General features: G+C 51.0%; 1 protein-coding gene across 1 annotated transcript; it reads left to right on the forward strand.

Annotated features, from left to right (window-relative positions):
- The first annotated feature begins 1,954 nt into the window (after positions 1-1,954).
- Positions 1,955-18,093, forward strand: MYDGF (myeloid derived growth factor). The gene is made up of 6 exons (XM_047777438.1): positions 1,955-2,177; positions 3,849-3,899; positions 12,464-12,525; positions 13,794-13,875; positions 16,071-16,143; positions 17,535-18,093. The coding sequence occupies exons 1-6, from the start codon at positions 2,001-2,003 to the stop codon at positions 17,612-17,614; spliced, it is 525 nt and encodes a 174-aa protein (XP_047633394.1). The 5' UTR covers positions 1,955-2,000; the 3' UTR covers positions 17,615-18,093.
- Positions 18,094-18,849: the final 756 nt, after the last annotated feature.

The following is an 18,849-nucleotide window of genomic DNA, read 5'->3' on the forward strand; positions in this document are numbered from 1 at the left end:
GTAGGAGTTACCTGTGACATTTTCTCTCTGTCTTCTGATCTTTCAAGTCAGGAAAGACTAGGACAATCAACTTAATTCTAGACACTCCAGACCTGGCCGCTGATGTTTTCTCAAAATATTAAGCAATTTGGGAAAGAAGGAAGGGAGGGAGGGAAGGAATGAAAGAAGAGAGGAAGGGAGGGAGGGTGGGAAGAAGGAAGAACAAAAGATTTCTCCTATAGTTAAAAGTCTGGGATTTCTTCATTGGCATCTGATGCTAGTAACACTAGAATTAGAGTTCTCACTTGTAGGAGCTTCACCTGAATGTCCATCAGCTAATCCCCCTGACAGTTTCTTGAGGTAAGGATTTTTTTTTTTTTTGAAATAATTTTAGGCTTAACAGAAAAGTTGCAGGAATAGTGGAGTCTCCTAATGCCCTTCACCCTAATGTGAACATTGTATGTTGCCATGGTACAGGCCAGGTTATTGAAGCCAGGAAATTTACATAAATACAATCCTATTATCAAATATTTAGGCAAACGCCTCAAATAAGGCAACAGACCTTATTTAGATTTAGCATTTCTCCCTCTAATGTCACTTCTCTGGTCTAGGACTGCTATGGACCAACGGTTTCTGTCTCCCCTCCTCCAAATTCATGTTGAACCTTTTTTTAAATTTATTTATTTATTTATTTTGCTTTTTAGGGCGACACCCGCTGCATACGGAGGTTCCCAGGCTACGGATCCAATCGGAGCTGTAGCTGCCAGCCTATGCCACAGCCACACCAATGCAGGATCTGAGCTGTGTCTGTGACCTACACCACAGCTCACAGCAACGCTGGATCCTTAACCCAAGCAAGGCCAGGGATTGAACCCGCAACCTCATGGTTCCTAGTTGGATTTGTTTCCACTATGCCATGACGGGAACTCCTTCATGTAGAACCTTAACATCTAGTGTGATGGTATGAAGAGGTGGGCCTTTGGGAGGTGATTAGGTCATGAGGATTGAGCCCTCATGAATGGGATTAGTGGTCTTATATAGGGACCCCAGAGAGCTCCCTTGATCCCTCCGTAATGTAAAGACATAGCAATATGGAGTCTGTGAACCAGCAAATGGGCTCTCCCCAGACATCAATTCTGCCAGAGCCTTGATCTTGAACTTACAACCTCCAGGACTGTGAGAAATTGATGTGCGCTGTTTAGTTAAGCCAGTCAGCTTCTGGGCCTATGTTACAACAGCCCAGACTAAGGAAATGATTCAATCCAGGATGCTACATTGCCTTTCAACGTCTTGGTCTCCTCACCCTGTGATGGTTCCTCAGCCTTTGTCTATCAAGACATTTCTTGAGTATTGCCAGTTATCTTGGTAGAATTCCCCTCAACCTGGGTTCCTCTCATATTTGCTTGGAATAGATTGAGGTCGTGCACTTTGTACAGGAATTCCATTGAGAGGCCACTAAGAACTTCCTTCTCTGCATCCCATCAGCGGCTCCATGATGTCTCATTTTTACAACACTGACTACAATCATTGAAGTAAAGATGGTGTTTCCACTGCAAAATTACTACTTCTCTCTTTGTAACTAATACGTATCCTGTATCCTGGGGAGAAATATTTTGAGACAATGTAAATATGCTGTTTCTCACCATACATTTCCCCCACCAATTTTTAGCATTGAGCCACAGGTCTTGGCTACAACAATCATGATGCGTTTGCCCCATGGATAAGGCTGAATTTCAGTGGTGAACTTTTACATCCTTCATTCCTTGTACATGTACTAACTGGAAAAGAAGAAAGGTCAGTCACTTGCCTAGCGAAGGAAAACTGGACCCAGAGTACAAACACAGAATCCAATTCCAACCACTCCAGATCCCCCCTGGTCTTACAAGCCCCGCCCTCAAGATGGCGATGGGAGCGGAGGGGTCACAAGGCCGCGCTGACGCTGACGTGGCCTCTGGTAGACGTCCTACGTGTCCCTCGCGGCGCTCCGTCCGCCGTCCCTGCCCCGCGCACCTGATCCCAAGATGGCGGCGCCCAGCGGAAGAAGGAATGGCGGCGGCGGCGGGAGCTTGTGGGCCGCGCTGCTCTTGGCGGCTGTTGCCCTGAGGCCGGCGGAGACGGTGTCCGAGCCCACGACGGTGGCCTTTGACGTGCGGCCCGGCGGCGTAGTTCATTCTTTCTCCCAGAACGTGGGCCCTGGGGTACGTGTCTCAACCACCCCGGGGGATGGAGGGATGGTGTCGGTAACAGCGGGGTCTGGGGATGGGGTGCGGACCGGTGGGGCGGATCCTGGAGAGGGGGTGGAAGGTTGGACTGATGGGGGTGGGGCCTGAGGGGGAGCGCACCGGCGGGGGCGGGGCCTGAGGAGGGGCGACGGGAAGTGGTAGTGAGGTCTACACTGAGGCAGGACTGAATTAATAGGAGGCGGGCTTCTGGGGGCTGGCGACTTTGAGGGGACTTTGTCGCTAGCCTCAGTCCTTGTCTCTTCTTGTGTGCCCAGTGTGCCTAAGCAGCCCTGTTCCTCTGACTCAGGTGTGTTCCTAGCTGTTGGAGGGCTTGTCCTGCCCAGAAGTGGGGAGAGGGGAACTGGAGATTGAGAGGAATGTGCCTCCAGACCCTGCAGAAGGTCATCTTGCTGCAGCTGTGCCCAAGGAGGAAGTGGACAGATGTTGCTCTTTCCTTCCATTGCATCAGGTCCCCCATCTTTTTCACTGAAATGTGGGGCCAGGCCCTCCTTACTTGGAGGCAGCTGGCCTGGGTCCAGGCTAGTCCATCCCCAACTTGTTGGAAAGGTGGCTTCCTCTCCCATTCTCCTTTTCTTCTTTTTTGGTCCTTTTTTTTTTTTTTAAAAGGGCTGCACCTGTGGCATATGGAAATTTTCAGGCTAGGGGTCCAGTTGGAGCTGCAGCTTCTGACCTGCACCATAGCCACAGCAACACAGGATCCGAGCCATGTCTGTAACCTACACCACAGCTCACAGCAATATCGGATCTTTATCCCACCGAGCGAGGCCGGGAACTGAACCCACATTCCCATGGTTACTAGTCGGGTTCGTTACCACTGACCTAAATGGAACTCCCATTCTCCTTTTCTCTGTAACAGTGTCACTGATTGTTGAGTACTTCCTTGTGACCAGATATTGTGTCAAAATCTTTATGTTAGGTCCACTTTACACATGAAAAACAAAGGCTCAGAAAGCTTTGCACTTGTCCAAGGCCTCCTGTGGAGCAGAGATGAGCCACCTTTGGAACAGGTGTCCCTGCTTCCAAAGTTCCTGTTCTTAGACATCCTGGAGGGAATGTGACCTGCCCCTTCCTGTTTTACATTCTCCAGAAGCCATGTGGGTTATATGTCCTGACCCAGGAGCTCACAAGTAGGGAGGCAGGTGGGAGAGTTCCAGGTCTGTAGACACTGGAAGGCCTCACAGGGCTGGCCTCTGAGGACATCAGCCAGAGGGATATGATTTCACTTCCATCCCCTTAGTGCCAATACTCAAAAGCAGGATCCTCTCTCTTTTTTTTTTTTTTTTGTCTTTTTAGGGCCACACCTGTGGCATATGGGAGTTTCCAGGCTAGGGGTTGAATTGGAGCTGCAGCTGCCGGCCTGACACCACAGCCACAGCAACGCCAGATCCAAACCACCTCTACAACCTTATACTGCAGCTTACCAGCAACACCAGATCCTTAACCCACTGAGCAGGACCAGGGATTGAACCCCCATCCTCATGGATACTCGTTAGTTTCATTACCACTGAACCACAACAGGAATTCCCAGGTTCTTGACTTTGGATCTTGGGGGGACATCCTGAGACCCTGCACCTTCAGTGCTAATGATTATCTCCTACTAAGACTTTTTTCTCTTCTGTTCTCCAGAACAAATATACTTGTGTGTTCACCTATGCATCCCAAGGAGGGACGAATGAGGTAAGTTGTTCAAAATTCCATGTAGTTTAGTACAATACCCATTGTCATACAGAGACACTTTCTAGGGGACACCGGATATTGGGCAATTCTTGCCTAATCAATAAAACAGAGTGCTTCAGTTAAATAGGGATGGCAGATCCCACTCAATTCCACAGAGTGAGCAAAAGTCTGGACAGAAGGAGAGGTGTGAGACATGAATCTGCCATTCCCACAGGCCTCTGTGAGGGGTATTGTATTTGTTTTCTGTATTGGATAACAAATCATCACAGCCTGAGCGGCTTAAAACAACACCTGTTTATTATCTTATGGTTCTGGAGATCAGAAGTCCCAGTCAGCTCAGCAGGATGCTTCATAAAGCCAAGGTCAAGGTGGCAGCTGGGGTGGGATCTCATCTGCAGGCTCTGGGGAGAACCTCTTCCAATCTCATTGAAACTGTTGGCAGAGTTCAGTTCTTTTTTGTGTGGAACTGGGGTCCCTACTTCCTAGCTGGCTGTTTCCTCCAGCTGGTGGTAGAAGAGGAAGTAAGATTGGAAACATGAGCAGGACATTGTACACCATTGCTGGCTTTGAGGAACCATGTGGGAGGAAGGTGGTGGCCTCTAGGGGGTGAGTGTAGCCTCTGGTTGGCAGCAAGGAAACGAGGGCTTCAGTCCTACAACCCCAAGGAACTGAATTCTGCCTCACTACATGAGTTGGAAGAAGACCCCAAGCTCCAGGTGGGAAGGCAATATGACTGACACTTTGATTTAGCTTCTGAGACTGAGTCAAACACTAGCCCCGTCATGTCTGGATCTCTGACCTAGGGGAGTGTGAGCTAATGAATAAGCATTGCTTTTAAGCTACTGAATTTGTGCTAATTTGTTAGAGGGTTTAGTGGCTTGAATGATGCCCCCCACCCTCCCCCCCAAAAAAAGATTTGTTTATATCCTAATTCCTCGAACCTATGACTATGACCTTATTTAGAAAAAAGTCTTTGGGGGTTCCCTGATGGCTTAGTGGGTTAAGGCTCCTGTGTTATTGCTGTATCTCAGGATGATGCTGTGGCGTGGGTTTGATCCCTGGCCCTGGGAACTTCTACATGCCATGTGTGACCAAAAAAAGAAAAAAAACCCACAGAAAAAATTCTTTGTAACTGTAATTAAGTTGAGGATTTTTTTTTTTCTTTTTTGGCTGCCACTCAGCATGGCAGATGGAGTTCCCAGGCTAGGGGTCAAACCTGAGCCACAGATGCAACCTGTGCCACAGTTGTGGCAACATCAGAATCTTTAACCCACTCTGTTGGGCCGGGGATCAAATCTGCATCCAGGCACTGCAGAGACACCACTGATCGCATTGAGCCACAACAAGAACTCCAAGTTGAGAATTTTGAAATGAACAGATCATTCTCGATTACCTGGTGAGCCTTAACTCCAGTGACAAATATCCTTGTAAAAGACACACATGGGAGATCTGATAAAAAGAAAAGATGGACAGGAGTTCCCACTGTGGTACAGTGGGTTAAGAATCTGACTCAGTGGCTCTGATTGCTACAGGGGCATGCATTAAATCCCTGACCCAGCACAGTGGGTTAAAGGATCTGGCATTGCCATAGCTGCTGTGTAGGTCACAGCTGTAGCTTGGATTTGATCCCTGGCCCAGGAACTTCCATATGTCGCAAGTGTAGCCATTTAAAAAAAAAAAAAAAGTGAATTCCCTTTGTGGCTCAGCATTTAAAGAAGCCAACTAGGATCCATGAGGATGCAGGTTCAATCCCTGGCCTCGCTCAATGGGTTAAGGATGCAGTACTGCCGGTGAGCCAGATTGTAGGTCACAGATGGGGCTCGGATCTGGCGTTGCTGTGGCTGTGGTGTTGCAGCTCCAGTTGGAACCCTAGCCTGCGAACCTCCATATGCCACAGCTGCAGCCCTAAAAAGCAAAAAAAAGACAAAAAAAGATACATAGAGGAAAAGGCCATGTGAAGATGGTGGCAGAGATGGAGGGATGTGGTTACAAGCCAAGGGAGACACCTAGAGCCACCAGAAACTGGAAGAGGCAGGAAGGCCTAGAGCCTTCGGAGGGAGCACGGCCCTGCCCCCACCTTGATTTTGGACTTCTGGCCTCCCGACTATGAGAGGATGGATTTCCTTCCATTGTTGGAAGCTTCCAAATCTGTGGTGGTGTGTTACAGCAGCCCAAGGAAATGAATACACACAGTAATATATTCCTTTTACAGCCAGTAATGCACCATCATAGATAAATACTCTGAGGATAAAATACTGTTATTAAATTCTGGCTAGACACCGCTGCTTGGTTTTGTCTGAAGGCAGAGCAGCACACGTATTCGAAAAGAGACACAAAGCAGACTTTCTCCTTATCATTGCTAAAAAGAACGAAAGAAAATTGAAAAAGAAGAATTAATTGTCACTGGAAAAATCAGCATAAAGCATCTTTTGTATGCCTAATTGTGCTTTTCCACAGACTATAGGGAACACCGCTCTCCTTCCAGAAGAGTCTATGGCACTGTGTCCCATAACAACGGTCCTAGAAATACAGGCTGCCTGGGAACCACTCTGTGTTTGCCTCTCAGGCACCTGGCCCTCCCAGCAGGCTGGTTCTGAGTCCGTCTCTTCCCCCAGACTCAGGACAGTACAGTAAAATGGGCACAGTCTCCCTGGACACTGCTGCTGACTTTCGAGGTGGGGTTGCTCTCTCTGGGGGTGTTCTGGGTGCTGTGGGGGATGGGCGGCAACCCTGGCCCCACCCACTCGATGCCAAGAGCCCCCAGTCCTGACATCCAGAAATGTCTGCTGATGTCACCTGGTGTCCATTGGGGGATAAAATGATCCCCAGTTGAAAACCGCTGGAAAAAAAATAGGAGGACCCTGGTGGCTAGTGGTTTAAGCATCCAGCATGGTCACTGCTGTGGCTCGGGTTCAGTCACCAGCCCAGACATTTCTGTACGCTGTAGGCACAGCTGAAAAAAAAGTAGGAGAAAGAAAAGAAAACCACTGGGCAGGAGTTTCCTCCATATGCCACGAGTGTGGCCCTAAAAAGAAAGAAAAAAAGAAAAGAAAACTGCTGGGCAAGTGACATGAAATCACTTTCCTATTTCCAGTTTATAAATAAAAGCCAATGATTCCCCAAAACAATGTTTTAGCAAAATGTGGCAAACACCTGGTGACACTCCCCCCAGTGGTAGCAGGGGCTGCAGCTCTACTGTGGGGCATCACTGCCCTTTCCCTGCTGCCAGGATAGTGGCGATTCTCTTCGGTCTTGATCCTCCCTTCATACAAGAGAACATGGTGGCCAATAGGTTGTGGACTGCTGGGGCACCCCCAGCTGGGACGTGACTGAGGTCCCCAAGGCGCAGGCCCCTAACTGCCGCCCTGAGCCAGAACACGCCCAGCCTTGCCAGCAGCTTGAGTAAGAGGGCTTGCGCCTCCCTGCTGGGACTTTCAGGTGGACAGCCTGCAGCAGCACCAGGGAAAGGGCCAGGTTTACTCTTGGAACAGTAGCCAGATCACAAACCATAAAACTATCAGCAGGCTTTATTCTGTTTCCAATGCGGGGATTCATCCCAAAGGAGACACGTGAGAGCAGATGTATCTGGGACAGACTTTTTCTGTCAGCACGGGCCTAGAACTGACAGCCAGAGACCGTGGGCTGCTAGCAGGCCAGGGCTGTGGTGGGAACCTGGCAGTGCTACCCACAGGCTCTTTGGCTGCTTGCCTGCTTGCTGCCTCATGAGCAAACAGTTGCCAGATTGTCAGCAAACATTCAGGGAAGGTCGGGATGTTCTCCAGGTCAGCTTGGCCACATATGGGGGGCCCTGCCAGGATGCCCCTCAGAGCAACTGGAAAGGGAACACTCCTCCAGAGCCAGCATCAGCAGAAGAGATACAGGTCTGAGTCTGGGCTCCCAGGGGGCCCAGGACACAGGCTGGGCCTGTGGAGGGTGGGAGACTGGACTGCTGACAGTGGTTCGTTTCTCCAGAGGACCACCTGAGAGGCCAGCTGGTGCCAGGTGACAACAGGCACAGGGTTATTTAATCTCATCACCAGCCAGGATGCTGAACAGCCAGAGATCTCGTCCACAGTTGGCAGGAATGTGGCTACTTGGGAAGACTGGCCATTTCTTACAAACATCCAACTATGCTTCGACTTCTTGGTATCTGCCCATTAGAAATGAAAACTTAGGAGTGTCTGTCGTGGCTCAGCGAAAATGAATCCGATTAGCATCCATGAGGACGCAAGTTCTATCCCTGGCCTCTCTCAGTGGGTTAAGGATCCGGCATTGCCATGAGCTATAGTGTAGGTCACAGAAGTGGCTTGGATCTGACATTGCTGTGGCTGTGGCGTAGACAAGCAACTACAGCTCCAATTCAAGCCCTAGCCTGGGAAACTCCAAATGCCACTGTGTGGCCCTAAAAACACAGGAAAAAAAAAAAGAAATGAAAACTTATGGGAATTCCCATTGTGGGTCAGCAGGTTAAGGACCTGATGTCTCTGTGAGGATGGGGGTTCGATCCCTGGCCTCTTCAATGGGTTAAGGATCCACGTTGCTGCAAGCTGCAGCGTAGGTCACAGACAAGGCTCAGATCCTGCGCTGCTATGGCTGTGGCATAGGCTGGCAGCTGCAGCTCCAATTCGACCCCTAGCCTGGTAACTTCCATATGGTGCAGGTGCGGCCCTAAAAAAAAAAAAGAAATGAAAACACATCCGCGCAGACCTTGTACATGACTTCATAGCGTGATTCATAATCACCAAGTGGAAACAATTCAGATGTCCCTCGACTTATGATGGATAAGCAAATGTAGTCCCTCCACACACTGGAAGGAGAGAAGCACTGACACCACCACGGGGACAAACCTTGAGAAAAGGATGCTCAGTGAGAGAGGCAGACACAGAAGGCCACAGAGTGTGAGATTCCATGGATGGGAAACATCCAGAACAGGCAAATGCACAGAGATAAGACAGTGGAATGGTGGTTGCCAGGGGTTAGGAGAGGGGTGGGGAGTGACTGCTGATGGAGACAGGGCTTCTTTTGGGGGTGAGAATTAGATATAGGTGATGGTTTCACAGCTCTGAATATACTAGGAAACACTGAAGAGTGCACCTTTAAAGAATGATTTGGGAGTTCCCGTCGTGGCGCAGTGGTTAACGAATCCGACTAGGAACCATGAGGTTGCGGGTTCGGTCCCTGCCCCTGCTCAGTGGGTTAACGATCCGGTGTTACCGTGAGCTGTGGTGTAGGTTGCAGATGCGGCTCGGATCCCACGTTGCTGTGGCTCTGGTGTAGGCCAGCGGCTACAGCTCCGATTCGACCCCTAGCCTGGGAACCTCCATATGCCGCGGGAGCGGCCCAAGAAATAGCAAAAAGACCAAAAAAAAAAAAATAAAATAAATAAAAAGAATGATTTGTATGGTATGTAAATGACTTCTCAATAAAGCTGTTGAGAGATAAGTGAACTGTTATGCATGGAGCAAAGTGGGTGCATCTCAGATGCTTTAGGCTGAGTGAGACTGACAGACACAGGAGACCATGTCCTCAGATGACATTTTGCAAAGGCACAACTACAGGGACAGATCAGATGATTGGTTACCAGGAATTTGCAGGAAGGGGTGGACTCCAGAGGGATGGGGGAGATAGAACTGATCTGTACTTGATTGGGTGGTGGATACATAACTGTGTGCATTTGTCAGAACTTATAGGACAGGAGTTCCCACTGTGGCTCAAGGGGTCAGGAACCTGATTGGTATCCATGGGAGTGTGGGTTTGATTCCTGGCCTCATTCAGTGGGTTAAGGATCCACCGTTGCCGCAAGCTTCCATGTAGGTCGCAGATGTGGCTTGGATCTGGCTTCACTGTGGCTGTAGCCTAGGCCAGCAGTTGCAGCTTTGATTAGACCCCTAGCCCAGGAACTTCCATACGCCACGGCCCTTAAAAAAAAGAGAGAGAAAAGAGGAGTTCCCGTCATGGCGCAGTGGTTAACGGATCCAACTAGGAACCATGAGGTTGTGGGTTCGATCTCTGGCCTTGCTTAGTGGGTTAAGGATCCGGCATTGCTGTGGCTGTGGTGTAGGTCGCAGACGCGGCTCGGATCCCATTGCTGGATCCGGCATTGCTGTGGCTCTGGTGTAGGCCGCCAGCTATAGCTCCAATTCGACCCCTAGCCTGGGAACCTCCATATGCCGCAGGAAGTGGCCCTAGAAAAGGCAAAAAGACAAAAAAAAAGAGAGAGAAAAGAAAACTCACGGGACAGACACTGAAGTGGGTAAAATTTCACCATCCGTTAATTATATATGTATATTTTTTGGCTGTGCCCTATGCATGTGGAAGTTCCCGGGGCAGAGATCAAACCTGGGCCACAGCAGTGACAACGCTGGATCCTTAACCCACTATGTCACCAGGGAACTCCTCTTAACTTATATCTTAATAAAGAATTACAGCAGTTACCATTTACCTGACATCTATTACGCCCAGCCACTTAGATCCTGATCCCCCTCGCCTCACAGAAAAGGTCACAGAGGCTTGAGCAGGAGAGGCCACCCCAAAAACCACACTTGTGTGAGTGTCTGATGCCAAACCTGGGCCCTCCCAAGCCCTACCTACTGCCTAACCTGGCCTGTCACTTTGAGACCACAGTCAGGTTCATATAACAAGACCACTTAGGAGTTCCTTGGTGGTTCTGCAGGTTAAGGATCTGGCATTGTCACTGCTGTGGTGAGAGTTCGATCTTGGCCTGGGAACTTGCTCATGCTGCAGGCAAGGTCCAAAAACAACAACAACAGAAAAATCACTCAGAGAGATATTGACCCTATTGCTAAGAAACTCTTGGATTTAATTTTGTTTGCTTTCATAATTAAAAAAAAAAATGTTTGCCTCATTTTCATGAACATTAGAAGAGCTATGAACACCTCCCCAGATGTATTTCACAGCATAAAACTGTTCCCAGGAGCTCAGACTCCTTGGAGCTGTGGGCAGGTGCTTTTCAATAGACAATAAGTATGTAGGGCAGGTTTGGTCTGGAGCCGTCCCCTTGCCATGCCCGGCCTGCCTGCCTGCCTGCTTAATGGGCTCCTACCTTTGTGCTGCTGGCAGGAGGCTTCTAAGTGGCCATTTACTCCCCTTATAATTAACATTTAAATGGCCTTGTATTTATTAATGGAAAAGCTCTGACATTTAACTGGAATACCAGCAATCATAGTCCATCATTACTCTTGGGAGAAGACAGGACACTCATTTTACTGGGAAAAACGCAGAACCGCCACAGGCTGCCAGACCTTGTGTTTGTGTTTGGCCAGGTTTTCAGAGGTCCTGAAAATTAGACTAAGCTGGTTTTAGAGCCTTTTTTTCTTTCTTTTTTTTTTTTTTTTTGGCCACCCCATGGCATATGGAGTTCCTGGGCCAGGGATCAGATCTGAGCCACAGTTGCCACCTAAGGTACAGCTATGGCAACGGTGGATCCTTAACCCACTGCTACCATACTAGGGATGGAACCTGTGTCCCACTGCTCTCAAGATGCCACCAATCTCATTGCATCACAGCAGGAACTCCTGAAGCCATTTTATGTAATTTTTTTTTTCTTTTTAGTGCCACACCTGCAGCATATGGAAGTTCCCAGACTAGGGGTTGAATCAGAGCCGCAGCTGCTGGCCTACACCACAGCCACAGCAACACGGCTCTGAGCTGCATCTGCAACCACAGATCACCAATTCTTTTTTTTTTTTTTTGTCTTTTTGCCTTTTCTAGGGCCTCCCATGGCATGTGGAGGTTCCCAGGCTAGGGGTCTCATCGGAGCTGTAGCCACTGGCCTACGTCACAGGCACAGCAACATGGGATCCGAGCCACGTCTGCGACCTACACCACAGCTCATGCCAACGCCGGATCCTTAACCCACTGGGCAAGGCCAGGGATCGAACCCACAACATCATGGTTCCTAGTTGGATTCGTTAACCACTGCGCCACGACGGGAACTCCAAGATCACCGATTTTTAACCCACTGAATGAGGCCAGGGATTGGGCCCACATCCTCATGGATACTTCTCGGATTCGTTTCTGCTGTGCCACAATGGGAGCTCCTCCCCTGGAGCCATTTTAAAAGCTTTTTTTTTTTTTTAATTAAACTTTTTTTTAGAAAGCTAACATACATCATTCAAAAAGAAACAAACTTTAAAAGCTCTCTGAGGCTTTCCATCTGTCCAGTTCCCACCCACGTCCTTCAAGTCAGCACGGTTGTTAAAATCTTGCGTCTCCTCTAAGGACTGCTCTGTGCTTATACAAGCAAGCATGAGCATATTGTCTTTCCTTCTATTATTTTTGTTTTTGTTTTTCTCAGTAAACTATTTTCTACAGAAAAATTGAGCAGGAGGCACAGTGGTTTCCCATATGCCTTGCCCCCCCCACCATCCCCCACCAGAGTGGGACGTTGGTGCCAGTCGATGAACCATGACACGCCATCACCCCAAGTTCAGAGTTGACACTAGGGTACACTCTTGGTGTTGTGCAGGCTGTCGGCTTGAAGGGATGCATAATGATGACGAGGCTGTGCATCCCAGACTCACCTGTCTGTCCTCTCTCCCCAGAAGTGGCAGATGAGTTTGGGGACCAGTGAAGACCACCAGCACTTCACCTGCACCATCTGGAGGTGAGCGAGGGTCTCCCCCAGACAAGGTGCCTTCTTCGCTCACGGCCGTTTGCATCGCTGCTCCAGGCAGCACCCTGGAGGGACTTGGGCAGGAGAGGGGGGCGCTGCACTGTGTGGGAGTTGGGGGCTCCCCAGGGAAGCACATCCACACAGAGGCAGGGGGGAGGTGGGGAGACTGGGAGGTAGGGGCCAAGCAGTGGCCACAGCGCCGGGAGAGGGGCTGGGCTCCCCAGATGCTACCCCCTTCCTTGTCACCCTCAGTCACATTAATCATTTGAGGTCTTAACCTCCCACCCCCCTTCTCATAATCACAGTGCCTGGCGCCCAGCTCCATGAGCCCGAGAAGGGATGATGGGAAGGTGTGGCCGGCCCTCTGATGGGAAGGAGGGTGATAGAGCTTCACCAAATCCCCACCCCTCTCCCCGGGCCCATGGCCTGCACCCATTTCTCAAGCATTTATCGTGTGCCTCACATAGAAGTCCCAGCTGTGCTCTCACATCCTCAGGGGTCCAGTCTCAATACAGGGTCAAGAAATGGGACACAGTAAGAGAGCAGCGATGGGAATGTATAATTAAAGGGCATACTCGCAGGCATTGGCGCACGTCCCGGGCTCCTGCTCGGTGCATTACAAACAGTAGGTGTTTGAGTACCAAGTAGATTCTCACAGGCCTGGGACCCCACATTCTCATCAGGCCCCCTCCAGCCCCCTTGAGAGGAGACCCTGTCTGTGCCCCTTCCTGGCTCCTGAGGGCAGCATCGCAGTGGCGAGGAGCCAAGTGGGGCAGCCTAATTACAGCTTAGTGATCAGGGCTGCACCCCTCTGGCTCTAGATCACTGTCTCTCGTGGGCCTTGTGAGGTGGCACAGACGCAGGCTGCACAGGCCAGAGCAGGGTCCTCAGCCCGCAGCCTCTTAGCTAACCCACCCAGAGGCCCCCAAGGACATGCTCAGCCCAGACACCCTCCCCTTCCTAGTTAACCCCTGTATCCCCCCCCCACCCCCGGGATGTTGCCTGGCTCCACCCCCACTGCACTACCTGGAACATTGTCCGCTAGATGAGAAGCATTCAGTGAGTGAATGGGAGGCTCCCCAGCCTAGAACAGCTAGCACCTAGAAAATGAGCCAGAAGAACCTTCTGGCAAAGACGAAGGGATGGGTGATGTTGAGGGGGCCCATCTGTCCTCTTCAGACACACTTGGCAGCAGATTCCACCTTGAGCAGGGGACACACAGCCCTGGGCTGACCCCCTTACCCGACCTTTCTTCGCAGGCCCCAGGGCAAGTCCTACCTGTACTTCACGCAATTCAAGGCAGAGGTGCGGGGCGCCGAGATCGAATATGGCATGGCCTACGTGAGTGTCGCCTGCATGTGAGGGTGGCCACCTGGCAGCCCTCCATGGACTGTGCCTTAGAGACCATGGGGTGGTGGAAGGAGGTGACAAAACGAGGAGATGGGCACTAAGCCCTGTGACTTGGGAGAACACGGGACACCAGGCCGACCTCAGGCCTGGAAGTGCCCAGGGGGGGTCCCGGTTGACTGCTGGAGCCCTGGCCTCCCTCCCAACAGTGCCCCCGACTGGCAAAGCTGACAGGAAGGCAGGGGGCAAGGGGGCCCACCCCTGGAACGAGAACAGGGACAGCGAGGGCGGAGGGGGGCTGTAGGGGAGGTGTCAGAAAGGCCCCATGTCCCTTGGCCCCAGCAACCTGTGGTTCACAGCCCAGGCAGCACCTCCTGCTGTGCTCCTGACCCTCACAGCCCCCTCCAGAGCCCAGCCCCTCTGCAGAGGCCACCCCTGCTTTGTTTGGGTCAGAAACTGTTTGAAAACCATCAGTCCAAGAAGCAAAACCAGTAGGAGACAGGCCTTAAGAGACTTACTGCCAGGAATTGGCTTCCTCCATGGGGCCCTGGTGAGGCAGGTCCGAGTCCAAGGCCAGGCTGGCAGGAAGGGCTGGCACTTTGCACACTGTCAGCGCTGCCTCCCTGGGCAGGGTTTCGTCCAGGGAAGCCTCAGCTCTGTCCTGAAGGCCCTTCTGCTGATTGAATGAGGTGTGCACCCAAATCACTGAGGGTAGTCTCTTTAAAGTCAGCTCAGGATGAACCTCTGTCACATCCACAAAACCCTCAGCAATACTCAGCAAGTGTCAGATTGTGTAACTGGGGACCATGGCTGCTCTAAGTTGGCAAGTCAAACTGACTATCACACCATTAAAGTAATCACTCTCTGGGGTCCCTTCTTACTTTAAAACTCTATTATTTTAACTGGTTTGAGAAAGGTACATTTTTTGTGTGGGGGGTTGTTTTTTTTTGTTTTTGTTTTTGTTTTTTTTTGGTCTTTTTAGGGCCACACCTGTGGCATATGGAATCTCTCAGACTAGGGGTTGAATTGAAGCTGCAGTTGCTGGCCACAGCCCCAGCCACAGCAACATGGGATCCAAGTTATGTCTGAAACCTATACATACCACTGCTCATGGCAACACCAGATCCTTAATTCACTGAGCGAGGCCAGGGATTGAACCCATGTCCTCATGGATACTAGTCAGGTTCGTTACCACGAGGCCATGAGGGGAACTCCGAGCAAGATACAATTCTGGGGTGTTTTGTTTTGTTTTGTTTAATCTTTTTTGTTGTTGTTGTTGTTTGGTTTTTTGTTTGTTTGTTTGTTTTTCCCTTTTCTAGGGCTGCTTCCCGTGGCATATGGAGGTTCCCAGGCTAGGGGTCTAATAGGAGCTGTAGCCACCGGCCTACACCAGAGCCACAGCAGCACAGGATCCAAGCTGCGTCTGCAACGTCAGATCCTTAACCCACTGAGCAAGGCCAGGGATCGAACCTGCAACTTCATGGTTCCTAGTTGGATTCATCAGCCACTGCACCATGACATGAACTCCTTTTTTTTTTTGTTTTTTAAGTCTTTTTTAGGGATGAACCTACGCCATATGGAAGTTCCCAGGCTAGGGGTCCAATTGGAGCTGCAGCTGCCAACCTGCACCACAGCTAATGGCAACATTGGATCCTTAACCTACTGCACAAGGCTAGGGATTGAACCCACATCCTCATAGATACTAGTCGGGTTCGTAACCTGCTGAACCACAACGGGAACTCCCAATTCTGATTTTTAAAAGTTGGATTCAAGGAGTTCCCTGGTGGCTCAGCAAGTTATTGTCACTACTGCAGCTCGAGTCCCTGCTGTGGCATAGGTTTGATCCCTGGCCCCAGGACTTCTTCATGCCATGGACATGGCCAAAAAAAAAAAAAAATTGCATTCAAGAGACTGCCATGCTAGTATCATTTCCATAAATTAACTAAAGGAAAAAATTGAGTTAAATACCTTCCTCCTAGGATTTACAGGGAAGGCATGAAATTTTAAGCCAACAGACAATCTCTTAAGTGGATTAACCAAATGCCTCAACTGGATTCTCTTTTATGTGCTTAAAAAAGCATCGTGCGGCTCTTCAGTAGAAGCGCGCAGCTTTGGTCTCTGCTTCTCTGGGAAGCAAACCGAGTAGTGTTCTTTCCCGTTTAGAAAAGTTTCCACTTGTTCCCTTTCAGTCGAAAGCCGCTTTTGAAAGAGAGAGCGAAGTGCCCCTGAAAAGTGAGGAATTTGAAGTGACCAAAACAGCAGGTGCGTAGAGGGATCATGGGGATGGAAGCCAGGTTCTTAGGCAGGGAGGGGAGCGGAGCAGAGGGGATAAGACCCCTGTGGGAGGCTGATCTGGGGGCCCTGTAGTGAGGGGGGACCGCCACCCCTAAACGGCTTCTGTAAAAGACCACATTGTAAATATTATTAGGTTTTTTTTTTTTTTTTTTTTTTTTTTTTTGGCTGTACCTGCAGCATGCAGGCCAGGGATCAAATCCAGGTGAAAGCAGTCATAAACCGCTAGTCAGAGAATGGGCAGAGCTGGGTTCTAATAAAACTTTATTTTCTGAACTCTGAGATGTGAATGTCGTATCACTTTCCTATATCACAGGGTAGCATTTTGCCCTTGATTGCTGTGAAAGCTATTTTAAAATGTAGAAACCACCCTTAGCTCACAGGCGGCAGGCGCACTGCCAATCCCTGGTAGAGAACGGAGAGCATGAAAGTCCGTCCTCAGAGCGCTGCATTCTGGGGTGCTCTGCGGGCCTGCTCCATGGTTAGGGGGCGGTGGTGAAGAGGGCTGATGCCCCCACAGCCTGGCTGGCCTGGGCTCCAAGACCAGGAACAGCATTGATACTTCAAGCAGAAGATATCAGCATAGCATCGAGATCAGGAGCTCATGTGCGCATGACGGGGGAGGTGGAGGTCACCTCCTGAGGCCCCAAGACCCGTGTGTCCTCTGATCCATGCTCAGCTTCCTCTGTGCAGGCCACATGCTGAGCAGAGGAGGGGCATGAGGTCCCTGAGTTGGGGCTCAGCTTGTAGAAGGGAGGGAGAGGATGAGTGAGTGTAACCATGGACATGGGTTGAGCTGAGTCCGGGAGCTCCAAGGGTCCTGAGGGACGGGAGAGTGATGAGATGAGGAACCCACATGGCCATGGACGTCACCAGGCACCAAAGTGGGGGTGGGGCACGGGCGGGGCTTTCCAGGAAGAGGGACCTAGGACTGGAAGGAGGCCCACAGGTCCCCAGTGCACCGGGCCCTTCCTAGTGGAGATCAAGGACACGGGGTCGGGTTGCCCCAGGGAGCACAGATGGGGAGGAGGGACAGGGAGTCGGGGTGCTGGGGCAGGCTTGGAGCATCAGACAAGTTCGCTAGTGCAAGGCTCCAACCCCTGTCCATTCTCAGCGTGACAAGATGACCAGGCTCTTCCCAGCTTGACCTCTGCTGTAGGCTCCGCTGCCCTCAGGACAGGCCCACTGCCTCTCCCCCTTTCGCTGTCCCTCACCTGTAAGACCTTGGTGCTGGGGGCCTTTCCACATGGAGTCCACATGACAACCCCTCCCCTCCCCTGCTCCCAGTGTGGGCCCCACCCCACTCAGGACCCGGAGGATTTGTGAAGGCGAGGGCCAACCATGGGTTTCTTCTTTTGCAGTGTCCCACAGGCCTGGGGCCTTCAAGGCTGAGCTGTCCAAGCTGGTGATCGTGGCCAAGGTGACACGCAGTGAGCTGTGACCAGGAGCCCCACTGAGGGCGGTTCTTCCTCATCTCCACTGAAGGAGCCAGGCCCCAAGAGGGCCCAGTACTGGTTTTGGGGGGAGGGGGCTGTTGGTTTTCTGCCCTGGCTGATGATGCCCTGTCTGGAGGGGTTCACTGGGTGGCTGAGGGCCTGGAGCGGAGTCTGGGGGGCCAGGACCACGGTGGTGCTGAACCTCTCCCCTGGCTCCCACTTTCCCCGCCCCCACTGCTCCTCTTAGCAGAAGAGGCATCAAGGCACAAGGTGGGGCAGACAGGAGTCACGGCTTTTCTAAAACCAGAGGCATCTCCCCTGGGATCAGGCCAGAACCCTGGATGCTCCAGGGAGAGTCATCCTGCTGCCCTCTGACCCCCAAGCCGAGCATTATCTTTTAATTCCCCAGGGGACCATCTTTCAGACTAACTGGGAAGAAATGAAATGTTTTCATATTTAAATAAATAAAACAATTAAACAGAGAGTTCCTGGTGTGGCTCAGTGGTAACAAACCCAACTAATATCCATGAGGATGCTGGTTCGATCCCTGGCCTCGCTCAGTGGGTTAAGGATCCAGTGTTGCCGTGAGCTGTGGGGTAGGTCACAGACGTGGCTTGGATCCCATGTTGCTGTGGCCGTGGTGTTGGACGGCAGCTGTAGCTCTGACTCGACCCCTAGCCTGGGAACCTCCATATGCCGTGGGTGCGGCCTTAAAAAAAAAAAAAGTAAACATAATCTTGGCTAGTGCCTACCTGGTTGGGCATGCAGTGCTAGGGGTCCCCATTTCCCTTGGCTGCTGGAGATGGGTGTGCTGTGTCGCCCCAGGCACAGGGAACCTCCAGGCACAACTGCCTGTGGACCTCGGGGCGGAGCTGGCCACGCCCAGCAGAGGGTGAGCACTCCCCGGCAGACCTCTTCTGCTCCCCGTGATTGGCTTTGCAGCTCAGTGAACTTAAAAAAAAAACAAAAAGCAAAAAAAAAAAAAAAACACCACAGGGAAACAAATAGATAACTGAAATCCCCAGCCACTCAGGGGGCTGGGTCTCCTAGCAGTGGGGGCTGGGAGTCTGACCCCCCCACCACTTGACCGTCAGCCTGGCTCTGCCTGTGGGGGAAGGAACCGTGTGACTCTGAAGCAGGTCTTCACTAGTCAGAATCACTGTGCTGCTGGTGGTCTGAGGCCTCTCCATGGCTGTCACTCACCTGTCCCTCCCTTGTGTCACAGAGGAGCCAGGTGATG

The sequence above is a fragment of the Phacochoerus africanus genome, chromosome 4 (assembly GCF_016906955.1).
Source record: "Phacochoerus africanus isolate WHEZ1 chromosome 4, ROS_Pafr_v1, whole genome shotgun sequence".
NCBI lineage: Eukaryota > Metazoa > Chordata > Mammalia > Artiodactyla > Suidae > Phacochoerus > Phacochoerus africanus.

Bases quoted from the DNA above. Each gene is read 5' to 3' on its own strand.
- MYDGF (XM_047777438.1), top strand. From the start codon at position 2,001: ATGGCGGCGCCCAGCGGAAGAAGGAATGGCGGCGGCGGCGGGAGCTTG. The intron at 12,526-13,793 runs GTGAGCGAGGGT...CTTTCTTCGCAG, and splicing joins TTCACCTGCACCATCTGGAG to GCCCCAGGGCAAGTCCTACC. The intron at 16,144-17,534 runs GTGCGTAGAGGG...CTTCTTTTGCAG, and splicing joins TGAAGTGACCAAAACAGCAG to TGTCCCACAGGCCTGGGGCC.